The 17,771-nt window shown below is 41.2% G+C and overlaps 1 protein-coding gene across 1 annotated transcript; it reads left to right on the top strand.

The window, feature by feature from the left end:
- The first annotated feature begins 1,487 nt into the window (after positions 1 to 1,487).
- On the top strand, positions 1,488 to 6,462 carry LOC115594333 (homeobox protein otx5-like). The gene is made up of 3 exons (XM_030438349.1): positions 1,488 to 2,268; positions 3,576 to 3,727; positions 3,977 to 6,462. Exons 1-3 carry the CDS (start codon positions 2,169 to 2,171, stop codon positions 4,610 to 4,612), a joined length of 888 nt encoding a protein of 295 aa, XP_030294209.1. The 5' UTR covers positions 1,488 to 2,168; the 3' UTR covers positions 4,613 to 6,462.
- The last annotated feature ends 11,309 nt before the right edge of the window (positions 6,463 to 17,771 follow it).

Genomic DNA, 17,771 nt, shown 5'->3' on the forward strand with positions numbered 1-17,771 from the left:
CGGCAGAGGATGGTACAGGCAAGACTGACGAGCCCAGAGAGGAGAGCCACGACCCAGCGTCTGAAAACACACACCGAGGCCTCTGCCCGACTGTGTTTTGTTGGAAATTAATGCAACGATAAAACGAAATTACCTTTTAAATTACAACTATCCTCAGTTTAGTCGTTTGGACCAACATTAAATTCAGGGAAAAAACGATGGCTATTTTATTTTTTAGCAGTAAGGATCTAAGGCCTCAGGTTACCTGTCAATAGTTAAGTACAACTAATAATATGGAAGGCTGTGAAACACTTAAAGGTGCATTATGTAGTTTTGGGAAATACATTTTAATCAGAAGAGAAATATTTGTATGCCTAGCAAGCTAAATAAATAAACTGTTAGTTTTCATGACTGAATAAACTAAATAAACACACTGAACTTAAAGGACAACACAATTTCATACTGTTTTACTTTGTTGATATGTGGCGGACCCTGCCAGCTTCCCAGCTTCAAACAGTGTTCGTGGACCTTATTTCCTCTGAAAACAGCCTGTTTACGCAGTCATGGAAAAAAAATCATATGTCCGAATTGGCACTGTGACCTTAAGAATATAATAAGAATTAAAATTCTGAGTTTGAACTTGTTTTCCAAAGCTACATAGTGTCCCTTTAACTTTATGTGTTCTTCAGCGTACATAACTTTAACTGTCCGCAGTGTGTCTGCAGTTACATTATGGAAATCAACCAGTCACATATTATGCAAGCTGGAATATTATAACAACATTACAATTATAAAGATAATAATTATTATTGTTATTGACTATAGTGAATGGATGAATGGGCCGGAGGGAGCATGTTGGGGATCAGAAGGGGATTTAATAGCAGAACAACGCGCTCTTTGTGCTGCTTTTAATCCGGCCTGTACCCCCTTCTCCGCTTCTCAGTTGCTCCACCTCTGCCTCCACACTCCGGCAGGGTCGTCCAATTATTTTAGGAAGCCAATTTCGAAATGCTTCATAACAATTACAAAACCTGAAAACGGCTCGAAAATAAAATTGAGTAAATTATAATATGGGTTTTATAATTTCGTGAAGTGAGCTTTCCATGTGCCTCCATAAAACCAATTTTAATTCTATCTTCACTTCTTTCTGTTTTGATAATTGCATTTGAAAAAAAAGTATTCTTTATTCATCATATGTGGACTACATATCAACAGGTGTCAGTAAAGTTTTAAAGTGTTTATCAAACATGAATATGAGATAAGCATTGTTTCAGATCATCCTTCCATGCACATCATATATAGCACTATAGGCCCGAGGTGAATAGTGTGTGTGTGTGTGTGTGCGCGCGCGCGCGCGCCTGTGTATTTGCATGAGCGCGACTGAGAAAGAGAGAGAGAGAGAGAGAGGGAGGGAGGGAGGGAGGGAGAGAGAGAGAGAGAGAGAGAGAGAGAGAGGGAGGGCTCTGGGTGTCTACTTCGATAAGAAGTTACTTCTAATTAGCCAGCCTCCTCTTGCTCGCCTCACTTGTCCACTCTGCAGATCCACATCATCTCCTCAGGGACCAGGTACCGTCAGGGGCCCTTGCAGTTGTCAGCACCCTTCCGACGGCAGGCGGCCGAACCGTTTTGGACCTTCTGCTTTTGGTACCTTTCACCTGCCGACGCACCGCAATTACGCACGACTTGGATGGACAGACTGCTCCATTGTTAGCCTACAATTTTAAAGTGGTGTCTAAATTTGTTGTCTGTGGTTGATTTTAGTGGCTGTTGTCCTTCTTATCTGGATAGAGGAAGCATAGAATACGCAGCCGGTCCCTAAATCTGCTGTGTTTTTACGCGTCAGGTGAACACAGGTGTTAGGACGCACCGCCGGTTCTCCTACAGTTAGAGCCGCAGGTGTCTGGTCTGAAAGCTCCAAGTCAGAGCTGCATTTAAAGGCAATACAGACCAACAAAGGAAAAAAAAAATCAAAAACAACAACGAAGTGACAAACAAGCCAGGGTAAAATATAAAAACAGAGAGGGAGGGAGTGACAGAAAAAAACGAGAGAGATAGAGAAAGAGAGAGAGAGAGAAATAGAGAGAGAGAGAGACACCCCCTGGAGACTAGCTAGGAGACCCGGCCCCCGGTCTGAGAGAAGGAGAGAGAGAGTGAGGGAGTGAGGGAGTGTTTTAAAGCCGGCAGGAGGCATGATGTCCTACATTAAGCAACCCCATTACGCCGTGAACGGGTTAACGCTGTCCGGCCCGGGCATGGATCTGCTCCACTCCACCGCCGTTGGATACCCCAGTAAGTACTCACCTGTGATTTATGACTGTATCATTTTTCCAATGAATTTAAACCTGTCAATGCAGTGTTATTTCATGTGGGGGGGAAAAAAGAGGAAAAGTTTGTTTGTAAATGCAGAAACTGAAATAATTCAGGGTTAATATCGTTGTATATTTTGCGTAAAATGCTTCTTAAAAAAAAAAAAAAAATCCCGATTCGCAACTTGTATGTAATTTTTTAAAACGCAGAAGCGAGGTTACGAGTTATGGTTATGAATAGATGTCTCTGATTCTTCAAGCACCACAACATGTGTTCACTTGACCTATAAGTTCAGGATTATAGAGTCAAAAAACAATTACAAAAATGTGTGTGAATAGAAAAGGCAGCCTGTTCTCACACAGACTTAACATCAAAACAGACTCCAATCTGTTGCTCTTATCGTGTAACCTATTTACTAAAGGATGCACATTGGGCTTTATTTTTAAGCCACTATGTATTTTAATGAATGAACACTTCTTGTATTGTTCTGACGGGCTACATTGCCTGATCGGCATCTGTCATCCTTGAGAAGAGAGTCTGAATGAAGTGATGCCGAGGTTTGGCACCGATGACAGAAGGCGTGTTACAAAGCTGGGCCTTCTTGACGCCGATTAGAGTCTGAATCAACGGAATGTTGAGGCAGTCTTTAAAATTCAGAATCAGTGCTCCGTGGTGACTTTCGATTCGTCACTTTGTATATTTCGATTCGAACAGTCTCGTTTGAGGAAAGAGCGAACCACACGGCCTGCTCAATCGTTTCATTCGATCTGTTTAAAAACAATTAAAAACAGCATATTTATTCTGGTGTGTGACACCAATATATATTAAACACCAGGCGGTATTTTGAAGCTCACGTTCTTCAAAATAAATTAATAAGAAATATATATAAATACAGCGTAATTCTCGGACACATCGGAGCTCAAATAACTAACTTGGTTCATATCGCATTAAATTAGTTCTTGATTAAAATGGCCTACATTAATAGCGCATTTAGCGACTTAAATAGCCTAATATAGATTGTAACTTTGTGCTGTGTTCGTCCTTTCTGCCTGTTGAATTGTGTTGGAAGGGTTTTTCTTTTTGTGTGTGTTAAATGTTGGAAGATACGTGGTCTTTATAGATATGGGCCTTTTGGTAACGTTGTCCCATCGCAGGATGTTTTAAGTAACAACGTAATAATAACAGCATGGTATTATTGATATCATCATCAATAATAGTAATAATAACAATAATAATTATAACAATTATAATAATAATATAAATTGTCTTTTTTTTCTTCTTTCTTGTAGACACACCGCGTAAACAGCGTCGGGAGCGCACCACCTTTACACGCGCACAGCTGGACATCCTCGAGGCTCTGTTTGCCAAAACCCGCTACCCAGACATCTTCATGAGAGAGGAGGTGGCCCTCAAAATCAACCTGCCCGAGTCCAGAGTCCAGGTAACGCATTACGAACCAGTGGGCAGAGCTTTGAGTCAGTGTTGAATGTTCTAGTAACACAGGTTCTAGAATGAACTCGGACAGTATGCTAAGGTTTAAAAGAGTAAATGAGAAAAAAAATTCATCAAAAATTATGAAATGCACTTTGAATATTTATGTAAAGTTGTGTGCTTGATAATACATTTTAATAATAAAAGTACTGATTTTTATGATTAACCTCTTCTCTGATTCATACCTGTCATCCTCCAGGTCTGGTTCAAGAACCGTCGTGCCAAGTGCCGCCAGCAGCAGCAGCAGAGCACAGGCCAGTCCAAACCACGCCCTCCTAAAAAGAAGGCATCTCCTTCTCGCGAGGCCAACAATGATGCCAGTGCCAACCCCACCAATGGACCCTACAGCCCTCCACCCCCTCCTCCAGGCACCGCCATCACTCCCAGCTCCAGCTCTGCTAGCGCCACCGTGTCCATCTGGAGCCCAGCCTCCATCTCCCCGCTGCCAGACCCCCTGTCTGCCTCCACCACCCCCTGCATGCAGCGCACCACCTACCCCATGACCTACACCCAGGCCCCAGCCTACAGCCAGAGCTACGCAGGCTCCTCCTCCTACTTCACTGGTCTGGACTGTAGCTCCTACCTGTCCCCCATGCACCCACAGCTGTCGGGCACTGGAGGTGCCCTGAGCCCCATCACAGCCTCCTCGATGGGTGGGCCCCTCAGCCAGTCCCCCGCATCGCTCTCCTCGCAGGGCTACACAGCCGCCTCGCTGGGCTTCGGAGCCGTCGACTGTCTAGACTACAAGGACCAAGCTGCCTGGAAGCTCAATTTCAATGCCACTGACTGTCTGGACTACAAAGACCAGAACTCCTGGAAGTTCCAGGTCTTGTAAATAACAAGTGGGAGGTGGGGAGGGAAGGGGAGAGGGCGAGAAGTGAGAAATTGAAGTGGGGTGCATAACCCAAGATTACTTTTGGTGTGTTGTAGAGAAAGGAAGAGACCTTGGGACACATAAATCGATTAATCATATCAGCTGAAGAACTAATGAGTTGAAATTATGCCGTCATTTTCTTCTAAACAATGTGTGTGGGAGTAAACTGACCTGATGATGCTCGGCTCGGTGATTGTAAGATAGACATATCAGTAATGTTTCCAAGTTAAGTGACACAAATATCAGTCTTGAAATCAAGGAATGGCTGTGTACAATAAAATCAAATTACTGAGAAAGAACAACAGCTTTAATTGTCCAGTCGGTTTGAGGAAATTGTTGTGATTAAAGCCGTTCTTGGCTTAGACCACATTTGAACTTCAGAGCTTACTTTTTCTAAATTACCACAGCACGACACTTCAATGACCAGCAAGGTTACGGCATAGACAGCCTTGAAGTCGATGTATCACAGGACACAAGGACTGACGAGGGCCTACCCTCGCGTTTATCTCTTCCTTCTAGACTTTGTCTTGTGTTTTATGTGATGTATTTCTTTTATAAAGCTGCTTTTCATCAGCGAGCTGACTCAAAAAGCTTTGAGCCAAACAACTGAACGCACGCAATCGACATGTTAAGGAGGTGTCTTTACAGGGTGGCCGCTAAATTCGATACCACGTGAAAAACATCTAGCAGACAGAAGCTGATGATTCCCAGTAGCCTTGTGTGATACTGACCCTCTGCAGCCTGTGTGTGATACGAGCGGAGGGGGTAGAGTTGGTCACTGAAGTGACTGCAGTACAAACCTGTTGCCTTTGAGCATGGTTGAACCTCATTAGCAGAATGTTTCGTACATTGTTAGTTTAATAGGATCACCTCCAGACAATTCAGGCAACAATGGTCTCATTGTGGCTATTGGCAGTCGAGTACTCCCCCCCCCCCCCCCCCCCTCCCGTCCCCCCACTCCATCTCACAGTTTGTGCACGAGGTTAGCGGAGTTTAGAAGCAGTTCTTGAATCTACGAATGACTTTAATGTAAACTTCTTTTTAGCCGATAAACTGCTCCAGTGAGGTGAGTGCTGATGGGAGAGAAGACTGCACCAGGGAAAGGGAAGGGACTGGGCCGCCATGCAGCCCCCCTTTGCACAGAGAGTTTGGTGCCTCTCTCAACTCCAACCTGTAAAGATGTGATGGGTACAACTATATGTGTTTGATGTACGTTTGATTCTTTTTTTTTTTTTGTATTAGAATTAAACAATATTATGTTTCTTGAAAAAATTGTGAATTCGTTGAAGTAAAAACTGTGGTAATTTGTTTTGAAGTTAATATTATTATCAGTATTATTACTCTCAATATTATGTCTTCAGCTGACATGGACTTTGCTAATAAACAGCTTTTTTTTGGTTCTTCTTTTGTAAATATAAAAACTTGAAAATGCAATCATGTCTGGTATCAGCAGCCAGTTGTTACGCAGGCGCTCCACCCACCAGAATCTCTCTCTTTCTTAATTTCTAGAAAACTGCCAACTTTTTACTTTTCTGTTTATATTTTTCTGTTTTCTGCTTCTTCTTCATCTTCTTTTTTTTTTTCAAACTCAGGGGTTTATCCAGTAAAAGTAGCAGTAATAGGATACATGCTGTCTATGCTTCTTAATCATTTACTCTACTTTTATCTTTTGCATTACTATAATCTTCTCTGCTTATTTTTCTGATGTGAATTATTTTGTACATTTCATTTGTCTCCTGTGTTCGACCAGTCTCACCACTACCATGCTAGATAGCGATGATGTTTCTGAGACATTAAACGACTTCATTGAAGCCCATTGTGTTCTGTGAATCATTGGATTTGAGTGTTTGTCTGTCTCTTTGGCTTCAGGTTGAGGTACACCTGAGACATAAGCTATTCTTCTATATCTCTACCCATTGAGGGCTGCAGTGTCAAAACATCCAGAGATGGTGGGTGGGGGGGGGGGTTAGGAATCAGCTTCTGGGTGCATTCCACTAATCCATACAAGAGGTTGAGTTAGTATAAGGCAGAGATGAGAGGGAACAGGGCAGACAGGGCACAAAACAGAGCTACCGCCAGCCTCAAGCTGAAGTATGAAAGATGAGCGGATTATTATGGATTGCTAAATGTTTCTCTGTGTCGCATCCACCTGTAGGCCAGAGGGTCAGCCCCCCGGAGGTTGTGAGGAGTGCACTGGATGAAAGGTTTCAATTCACGGTTCGAAATGCTCAATAACTCAAAAAGAGGCAGTGCATCTTTATCCTGTAACACAATAATTATTACACGTACAGGAAAAAAATATCCAACATGTGATACAGCCAGTGCTATTTGTTTGTGCCATGGCTCTAGGGGTGGCAATATTTGTCATCTGTCCATCATTTTTGTCCAGATTGAAATACTTTCACACCTTCTGTACAGACGATCATGGTCTCCAGACAATGCATCCTGATTACGTTGGTGATCATTTGACTTTTCTTCTGGTGCCACCATGAGGGTGACATGTAATCACTTTGTTAGTCTCTTTTAATGAGTCACCCTCATCAGGTCAAAATCTTAATTTGCCCAATAATTTGTTATATGTCTAAATGCTGGCAAAACAAGTGACATTCCCATCAAGCTTTGGTGTGCTTTGTACCAAGTGCTAATGAAAGATATTACATTTCCGCATTAAAATGTCAAACGACTAGACCGTTGTTACATATATTTAATGAAGTGTGTGCTTGTATTTCCCCAAATGCTTCCAACAGTGTTCAAGCAGAGAAATCCATTATTGTATTAATGGTAAGGATTTTTTTATTTGGTCGCCCGTTGCTATAACTTCTTGGGAACCACTAATAAAAAGTCCGACCACTCGGTCAGGAAGGAAGTCGTCTAAAACATGACTAAACATCATGTGATAAACCTGACCTTCTCCCTGAACACTTCAGGGTCACCTTAGATAGATTTAGATTGCAATGTTGATTGCATAACCATGAAAACAACTCCCTTGATCCCACGCTGCTTTACAACATTGTCAAACTACCTCTTTTGTGTTCGTTGTTTTACACGGACTTTAAGAAACCTTTGTGACTGCAATTACATGTGAATTTAAATGTTAGCATGCTACCATGCTAAACTAAGATGGTGGACATGGTAAAAACATATACCTGTGCGGCATCAACATGTTCCAGTAGCTTTGTCATTGGGTGCATGTTAGCATGCAGACGTTAGCAATTAGCTCATGGCACCACTGTGTGTATATGTAGCCTCATGAAGCTGCTAGCGTGGCTGTTGACTCTTGGACTGTTTTCTCCAGGATGCATGTAGCCTATGTTTGGATTGAGGTCACTGCTACTGCTTAAAACATGATATTTTATCAGAACTTAAGCAAAAAATATGGGAGCCAATTCAAAATGTTGAACCTGCAAACTGTGAAATGCCTGTTATTCAGCTAAACACGATCAGACAGATATTTAATGCTGACCACTGTTACACTATCGCAACCTGTATTACTCGCCTTGGCTGGTTGTTGCACCTCTCTTCTCAGACCTTGCCCAGTAACAGCGAGTCTCTACCTTCTGACTGGGATTTAGCCTGAGAACACAGAGTAGGGCTCAGCCCCATGGTGACACAGCATAATACTGGCCCCGCAGTCCAAAAGCTCTTTACAAAGTCCAGTGAACTAGGGTCACTGACGGGCTTGCATGGGTTTTAAAGGGTGTTCATTGACCATGATATAGAAACACTGAATCCTAAACTTTCAAAAGTTAAATCTTAAAAGGTTATTGAGTTTCAATTCAGCATGAAAGCATGAAAACTTAGATAGATAGATAGATAGATAGACAGATAGACAGATATATAGATAGATAGATAGATAGATAGATAGATAGATAGATAGATAGATAGATAGACCCCCTCCTTTGCACCTCTAATCCCCCAACAGCAGCATGGACTCTGAAGCACAGACAGAGACACAGATACACTCAGGACTTAGAAATATGATTCATTTCTTTCCTCTCTCTAATCCCTCACAAACAAGCTGGTGGCCAGCCTGCTCTGGAGGCACACTGTAATCATGCCACAGGCTGCTGCCAGAGATGACCAGCCTCCCCATCATCCCTCCCTCCCTCCCTCCCTCCCTTCTTCCTCCCTCCTGCCTGCAGTCCATTTTCCTCTTAATCGATTCCTAATCCCAACGCCACCAAGCATACACGCGCTGAGCACATGCCAAATACACACGCACACACACACACACACACACACGTAAAGACACTTACACAATCATGAAACATACATATATGAATAGACCCACACACGCATGTATACAGATGCAAACAGTCATCATGATCACACAGACAATGGCGCACACATACACACACACAAACACACACACACACACACACACACACACACACACACACACACACACACATTCAGAAACAAAAATAAAATGAAAAAGAAATCCATGTTGAAACCATCATTTCAGAGCAGAGTAGGAACATTTTGTATTGTTATGTGGGAACAAAACAAAGTCTGATCAGCTTGAAACAGCATTTGGAAACATTATCTGTAGGGTTGTTCTTGTTTGTTCGTATCAACAAAAACTTAATTAAAGTTTACCAGCAGTGTCTGCCCATACATGAGTGATACTTTCAAAGGTACAGTGGCTCAAACTGTGATCATTTAAACATGGTTTTGAATGCAGATGCCAATTGAGTCAGCATCAGTTGGGCCTGAAGACTTCAAGTGTACTACTTAAGAACATAAATAAAAGCCTAAATGAGTTTATTGTAATTGTTTATATTAAAGATGGAAAAGGTTACTTTATATGGAAGAAAAAAGGGTGACTAACAAGGTTTTTCTATGGGATGAACAAATGACTGGGTCTTGGACAAGACATGTGCATACACTGTTCTGTTATTATGGAGTGGACAAAGTATTTTTAATAATGAAAAGGTCAACATCTGTACATTCAGAGAATCTATGCTTTGTGGGTATAAAGAGCCTTGAGTTATGGATATATGGACTAATCCAAAACTACATACATTTAGGATAATAACATTTTAATATAGCACTGAGAATCATGTTTGATATAATTCATGTGCTCAGCTGAGATTTGATATTGAAGCACTTATGGTTGAAACTGGACACCAATCCAGTCAATGTGGAAGAAGAAAGCAGGATATGTTGTTTGGCTGATATGGGAAATGAGTTAAATTTGTTTTGTACTGTCCTTCATATGGATGATGCACATAAAATGTATTTTTGTAATGATTTGAAATTTATTTTTTAATCTTTTCAATATATATATACAGTATATATTGGAACACAGAACTAAATAGCTAAGTAACCTTAACTGACTAACTATTACAAACATTTATTCAGTTTAACTAACGAAGTATTGTCATTGTTAAAGTCTTTTTGATGCTTTAATATGCTGCTACCAGATCCATAAAAAATAGCTTCAAACAGGCCTTTGAAAAGAGTGTCATTCATCATTGTCGTAAATTGTACAATTGAAGAAATAATCTAAAAATGTTACAGAAAAACATCACTCATTACATCAGCACAATTCACAAATAGTGCAACTGTAAAAAATGAGGTAGGTCTCAATAAACAATGCCACAATAATACATTCAACCTTTTTTCTCTGATTTTATGAGACAGAATGTTAACAATATTGTTGATTGTTAATATGTGCACAGTCAACTGGTAATAAATGCAGAATGAAAGCTTATTAATGTAATATGGCATCAAAAAAGCTTGGTAAGGATTCAACAAAGACAGCAAGTTAATTATGTTAACTCAGTGAATGTTATTAGAAACTCATTAGGCTTTTATTAACGTTGCTAAGCATCTATAAACTGTTAACAAGCGTTCTTATAATTGCTTATATATATCTGAAAATAGCATATTAACAAATGGAGTCTTATTACTAGATAATTGTTGATTTTATTAATTGTAACTCTTAATAAGCATGTTAAAGGGCCTATTATTATTACTATATAATTTACAACTATCAACCAACACTTATCACAATGGCCCTCATATAAAGTGTTTCCTCCTTCTAGGAAGAAATGAACAATCTGCTTTAAATGTCTGGCCTTAAATATGATTACCATGGCACAGCCACAACTGAAAACACTGTGAAGCAAACAGTCAGTCACATGAATAGCAAAACTGCTTTGTATTTGGCTCACTCTGTCTTTTGTCATATTGATCATCATTTGCATGAGTCGTTAAATAAGATTTGTAAAATGTGCAGTAATGCTGCTAAATCGTGCAGTGCTGCAGTGTAAGTAGGTGTGAGTGATCTGCGGCTAGTTGTGGTAACAGGATCAGTATTACAGTATGAATGGATCAACCAGCCACTGTCAACCTCAGCATACACTTCTGCTTAGGGCTTTAGTGCAGATTACAACTTAACACCTAGTTAATATCACTAATAGTAAAAGTCAGAGTTTAGAGCCACAGATTAATGATATGCTGGACTGGGGCAGTTGTCTGGATTATGGGGGCATTTGGCTTCCGGTGCTAGTTAGAATATCAAACACAAGTGTGATCAGAGACACTGATCCGAGGGGCAACAGGTTGCTGATGTCTCTCTCGCTACATTTCTGATCTTTACAACCTCGCCCCAGTGAGTCTTTGCTGCTTCATGCGAGGTGAACTGGCAACAAACCTTTTTATTTACCCCCTTTTTCCTCCACAGTTTCCTCAGAGACTTCATGCTTTCTTCCTGATGCATGTAAGATATCTCCACACATGTTCCTGCCACCCATCCTTCGTCTGCCCCTTCCTCCGTGCCACCTCCCCCAGTGTGCCCCCTCGTTCCTTCCACTCTACCTCTCCTTGCAGTTTGTTATTCTTGCTGATCTAATTTAGAGAATGTCCCAAATCCTCTTAGTGTCCTGCGCCCTCAGCGCAACATTAAGTGAATTAGACAGGATTACCGTCTCCCTCTTGCTCCTCCTCCTCCTCCTTCCCGTCCTCCTCCTCCTCTTCTTCATCTCCGCGCTGTCACTTTCCTCATCATCCCACCTCCCCTATCTCTCCCCTTGCATGTCCATCATTCTCCTGACATTTCTCTTTTCATCGGCAGGATTAAGGCCTTCTCCCTCCCCAGATGACAAATTGGTTCCAATGTTCCCCCGGCGACAGATGCTCTCGCAGGCCCAGTGCATCATGGGACATAAAGTATTGTTAATTAAACTTCGACCCCTTGCATATATACATGGATAAAAATCCTGACATGATGCAGATAAAGTCCACCAAACATCATCGTTTAGGCTACAGCACGAATTGGGAGATGAAGTTAGTTCTGACCGGGGTTACTCACTGCTTCACTTCTTTTCACTTTCTACTCCCACAATAAAATCTAGTGCTCTCCACTTTTTACCGGATAGAACAATGTAAGAGCCATGTTTCCTTGTTGTATGACTGTCTCTACATGACTTTGGTTGGACTGCAGGCTGGAGTTACCTCAGAACCAGTCAGGCCATCCAGCTCCAGTTTCATGCCAGTGGGATGTAGTCTAATCCGGAGTCTGGCTCCCTAAGGTTCACCCTGATCTCTGCCGTGCCAGTACAGGGTCAATTTAGGATCCTGAGTGCCTACAAGGACAAAACCACGTGATGGAATTCAGATTTTTCTTTTCTTTTCTTTTCTTTTCTTTTCTTTTCTTTTCTTTTCTTTTCTTTTCTTTTTCCGGATTGCACCTTACCATCCAACATGCATGCATGCCGATATATTGTTAAACTGGCCACAAAACTCTGTGAATTTTCTGCTATCAAATTTTTCTTTTGTCAAAATCAATGCCAACCCATCGTGTGTCACCCTCAAAAAAATGATTGGAATTGAGAGAACCATGCATGACATGAAATCAGATAGTAAAGCCTACAGGTAAACGACTGGGTTGAATACACACAGAGTAGATAAATCAAGAAGTAGAGGTGCTTACCTTTTTTGGGTTCAGGTCCCTCACAAGGACTCACAGGATAAGTCTCTGGTGTTGTGAGTTGATGGACATCAGAATCAAGAAAGATAGAACACATATCCACCACACATAATAACATTATGTACCAAATTAGTGGATAACTGACCTCTTCATGCCTCTAAAAATGAGATTGAGTTAAAGATGACTCTTTAGTTAAACACTTTACAACCAGAAGACATATGCAACCAGTGACGAGGGGTCGCGGCAGATATAACATCAGCGTTAAAGGGAGATAAACTGGAATGTTGGAATCCACTGACCCTAAGATAGCGGAGAGCAAAAATATCATCTAACTCATCATGCATGCCTGGTATTGTTTCTCTATAATTAATGAATACATGGAAGTAACAAAGGGTTGAAAAAAACATAAAACGATACGAAAGTTTTTCTGTTTACCAACTTAAACCCCGCATTGAAATCATCAATAAATTACATTTTCCTCACACTCTTTGTTGAATTTTGATTTTGATTTTGTTTTGGTAGGTTTTGGTAGGTTTTTTTTTTTTTTTTTTTACAAAAATCAAGACCATTTTAAACATCTTCTCTTTTAGACACTCTTCAAAGGATGTTGTACATTTGTCTATCTAACTCTGAAATTGCATGATGTCATCAAAACCGGCACTGAACACATGCAATACTTAGCTATGAGTAAACTGGACTCAATTGAATTAAAATTACATTTTTAAATTCATCCGTTTTATGACCACTGACAACATAGTAAGCCATAAACTGTCTGATTATTGGCTATATTCAGTGTTCAGTGTACAGCTAAAAGCCCAGCTGTTTTTGTCGGAGATATGGAGGAACACTTCTTTATTTTAAGACATTGTGCCAAAATTTACAAAAGTTTATACAGAGCATGCTTTTCTTTTCTTTTTGCCTTTACATGATAATGATAATTCTTTGTTCAAGAAGAACTATAGGCCACTGTTTGTAATAATACACACATAACAGAGATGTGTTTTCTACATTCACATTTAGATATAGAAACTTAGATCCATACTAAGTATTTTGCTGTAGTATTACAGTCTGAGAGTTCTGGCCTGAGCTTCTGAACTTTGCCCCCGTCACTCCATCACCCTCCAGCCCTGCTTCTTATTTATTTATCTGACTGACTGCATGGTGAAAACATCTTTCATCCTCTGCAAAATGATTTCACATATGTTTTATTCCTCTAGAGCTCCACTTTGTCGAACACACTTTGTGGCATTGAGAGCATCAGACGTGGAACAACGACCTCTGCATTCTCCAATCCCCCTTTTAGTGTAAACCCTGCGTACATCCCTGCATATCTTCACCCCCTCCTCCCCTCTGAACTCCTCTTTCTTTGTCTCAATCTCTCACTCATTGCTATCTCTCATTTCTTCTCTCTCTTTTTCTTTCCTCTCTTCATCTGCGGCCCATCTGAACACCCCTCCCCACACACACACACACACACACACACACACACACACACACACTCCTCCTTCCTCACTTTCAGTAATTCCAGCCTTGCCTCCCTCGCTCGCTCCGTCGCTCGCCCTAATCCAGCTCTGACCTCAATCCCGTGATGTAACAGGTCATGTGATGTTGGGAGAGAGAGAGAGAGAGAGAAATAGAAGGGGGGGGGGGGGGGGAGAGAGAGAGAGATAGGGGAACAGGGGACGTAAAGTGGGGAAACATGGTCTAATCCCCGATTCTGGAGCCATAGAGCAATCACAAACTGATGGGGTGTGGAGGTCAGGGGGTGCCTCCATTAAGTTACAAAATAATAGTCAGACATACACTAATGCACTCACACACACATGCCAGCACACACACGCACATACAAGCATGCGCGCGCACACACACACACACACACACACATACACCCTCTGGAAACAACAAGTCAACATGTTTGTTTCATCTCTGTGACTCAGTGGCTATTTACATTCCGATTTGTCTGCGTCCTGCCAACGACAAACACATCAACCAGTCTGTTTTTGACTGAGGGCCAGCTCACACTCACACAAATATTTATTGTGTGCCATTTCATATATATTAGATTAATAATAATAATAATAATAATAATACATTTTATTTGTACAGCGCTTTTACAGCTCTCAAAGACGCTTAAGCTCTATATATTAATTTAAAGCGCCTTTACAACCCAGTAGCCATGTGGCTGATGGTCTGAATATCACGAGACTTGATATAGACCTCTAATATGCTGTATATTCTAAAACATGAGGAAGTGTCTAAAACATATGGAAGTTCATTTCTGCCACTTAAATGAGCTATTTTTGTCATAATTATTGGTAACATCTCATAATTATCACATAGTCACATTATCACATAGTATTCATAAAAAAGACTTAATACAACAAAAAATAATAAAAAGCAAAAAACATGCAGTGGGTTGGTATTGTTTCAAATGTCAATTTATGAAAGATTATTTATAGCTTTTATGAAAAAATAAATAAACAAAGGAAAAAAGGATGAATTCTCAGTTGGATTCCATCGCACAAAATGTCTTCCTTTCAGCTGGAACACACTTCGAGTTCTTGTATTAAAACTTTTGTCAGACAGGGAAATATACTCACTCTAATATTCTATTTTTTTCAGGTTCACGCGCCTCATCTTCCCCATTACAGCACGTTCATACAAATATTTGTTGAAGTGTAAACAGAATATATTTTGTCAGCAATCTGAGGGAAATGGGAAAAGAACAAGCAGGACTGCGGAGCATGTGGCAATGTGTTTGTTGTTTTTGCTTGCACTGTGCGTCTTATGTAATGCTGTAACTGGTCATCGGGAGGAGCTGTAGAGAGACAACACAGCACAGCGACAGAGGGAGGGCGAGGGAGCGTGTTTCCACAGGGACTGGTGTACCTTCTCCTCTCCCTCCCCTCTTGTTTCTGGTAGCAGTGTGACCAGAGGAGCACATGGCCTGCCAGACACATGCCAGACACACACGCACAAAAAAATGCAAACATGTACAACACAGCAACGCACTTCACTGTCATGAACAGCGAGAGAAAAGCGACTTCGGAGCAGCTCGAAACTGATGAAACAGGTCGAGTCATAGTCTTTGAGACACTTTTCACATGTATCTGCTGGATGGGAGATCTACTAGAGGTGTAAGGGATGAATTTGTGACGTCAATACGACCAGACTGGAAAGCCAATCACGGCCCAATGTGCAGTTTACACAATTGTGATGGTGGTAGGATCAGGCATCTTCAAAAAATACAGTAAATACTCAGTGCTAAGCAGGATCAAAACTACCAGTCACAACCGGTCAAACTATACACACATTCGATCCTTTTTTGAAAGGAATGACTATTTGTATAGTTTGGCCTACAGTCACCTTCGATTCAATCCGAGGTGAAGAAACTACATCCATGCAGTGTGAGGTTGTGAAGTCAGGCACACTGTATTTGATGGAGTTGGCAGATGCCAAGATGCCTCCAAAATGTTGAAGGGTAAGGCTACAATGTAGACGTGTGGTGTCTGATGAAAATAATAACAGATTATTTCAGGGAAAAGGGGAAATACAAGTAACATGATGAAGAAACATGGAGAACAGTTCGGGGTGGACAGCTGCAATGTGTTCACAAGTCCAACTGCTTCTTCGACAACCTTGCTTTGGACAGCCTCTAGTATGTAACAAAGATTGCTTTTTATGTGCTTTTGGAAGCAACAATATTAAGTTTAGTTTTAGCAAGGCTATTAAGCATATCACACCCAAATTATTATACTAGGCAGAGTTTTATATACGTGTTAAAAGATGGCTGGAGGGGTTCTTCATTTTGTTTAAGACAGGAAAAATAACTCATGGTCTGCCGCTACTTGCATAACCCATGGATAGTTTATTTAAATAATTTCTGTATCTATTCTAAGGTAACAAAAACACAACAGTACCTATCTTCAGCCGATTACAGACTAATGAATCAATAGCTATGAATGTTATATTCCATTTCTACCCATAGATCCTCTTAAATCTCCGTAAGTCTTACACACCGGGTCTTTATGGACCTGACACTGTTGAAATTCAGGAACACAGACTCAAGATGTAATTGTCTTTCCCATGAAAGGATCACACTTGCATACTTTGGTGGTCTACTGGCCGTTAGCTGCAGTATTTGTGGTGTGTTCAGGTGGAGCAGAACACTTGAGGAGACAGAATCTGAGCAGCCAGCCTTTTGTTTTCATGGTTGGGTTTTGGTGCTTTGGAATGACGAATGGGAGGCATGTCTCCATTTCTGTGCTGCCATTAATGTCTAGATAACAGAACAGTAGACGTAACACATGAGAAAAGATCAACAAGTTATTTCAGTACAACGGCTGGCGGTTGTGTGTTAAACTCAGTATTTGATGATGAACTGGAAAATGTACACAGCCACCAGCGACAATTAACCAAAAAACCTCACCTACTGAATGCACTGTCAGTGTTTCCCATTATCTCGTTAAACAGTGTGTGTGGCTCCACTGACCCCTGCGGCATTGCTAGTTGACTAGCAGGTTGTGCTAATGGCTAAGCATGGTTAATCCCTGGGAGCAGTTCCCGACTCCCTCCGCACCCCCACCCACGGGTTCCCCAGCACCACCACCCCCCACCCAACTCACCATGCCTCTTTGTGCACTAGTACACTACATTAATCTTAGTGGTGCGCTCATGTAGTCTGAACCCACTCACCCCGCTCCTCCCACACTGACTAAAACCCAGACCACACATAAAGTAATAATAAAAAAAAAAAACCCACACCCATAGTTTTCCAATTTGCTACCAATCATCCCTCTTGGACGGCTCACTCCAGAGAGGCATCTTAATATCAGTTTACTCAGTGCTGATGTTAACTGCCCAATTATTTGGATTTGATTCAAGCCAACATAACATACAGCTGACACTGTGTATTCTTTCCACATGTATTACCTTCATGATTTCTGCGCTGACGTTGTGTTGCTCTTCCAGGTTTTATCTGTTGTGAACTCGGATAATTGGATTCATTTGGCAGACACTTCACTCTGTATCAATTTGCAATAAGTTCATGGACGCAATGTGGAAGCCCTCTCTCAAGTCTTGGATTTTCCCAACAGCAAAATAACTCTGATCCGACCCAAAGCGACAAAATATCTGTCGAGTTGGGGGTGAGATTCAACAATAGACCATCTGACAAATTGGACG

This window comes from Sparus aurata, chromosome 2, assembly GCF_900880675.1.
Source record: "Sparus aurata chromosome 2, fSpaAur1.1, whole genome shotgun sequence".
Classification (NCBI taxonomy): domain Eukaryota; kingdom Metazoa; phylum Chordata; class Actinopteri; order Spariformes; family Sparidae; genus Sparus; species Sparus aurata.

Bases quoted from the DNA above. Each gene is read 5' to 3' on its own strand.
- LOC115594333 (XM_030438349.1), top strand. From the start codon at position 2,169: ATGATGTCCTACATTAAGCAACCCCATTACGCCGTGAACGGGTTAACG. The intron at 2,269-3,575 runs GTAAGTACTCAC...TCTTTCTTGTAG, and splicing joins CACCGCCGTTGGATACCCCA to ACACACCGCGTAAACAGCGT. The intron at 3,728-3,976 runs GTAACGCATTAC...GTCATCCTCCAG, and splicing joins TGCCCGAGTCCAGAGTCCAG to GTCTGGTTCAAGAACCGTCG.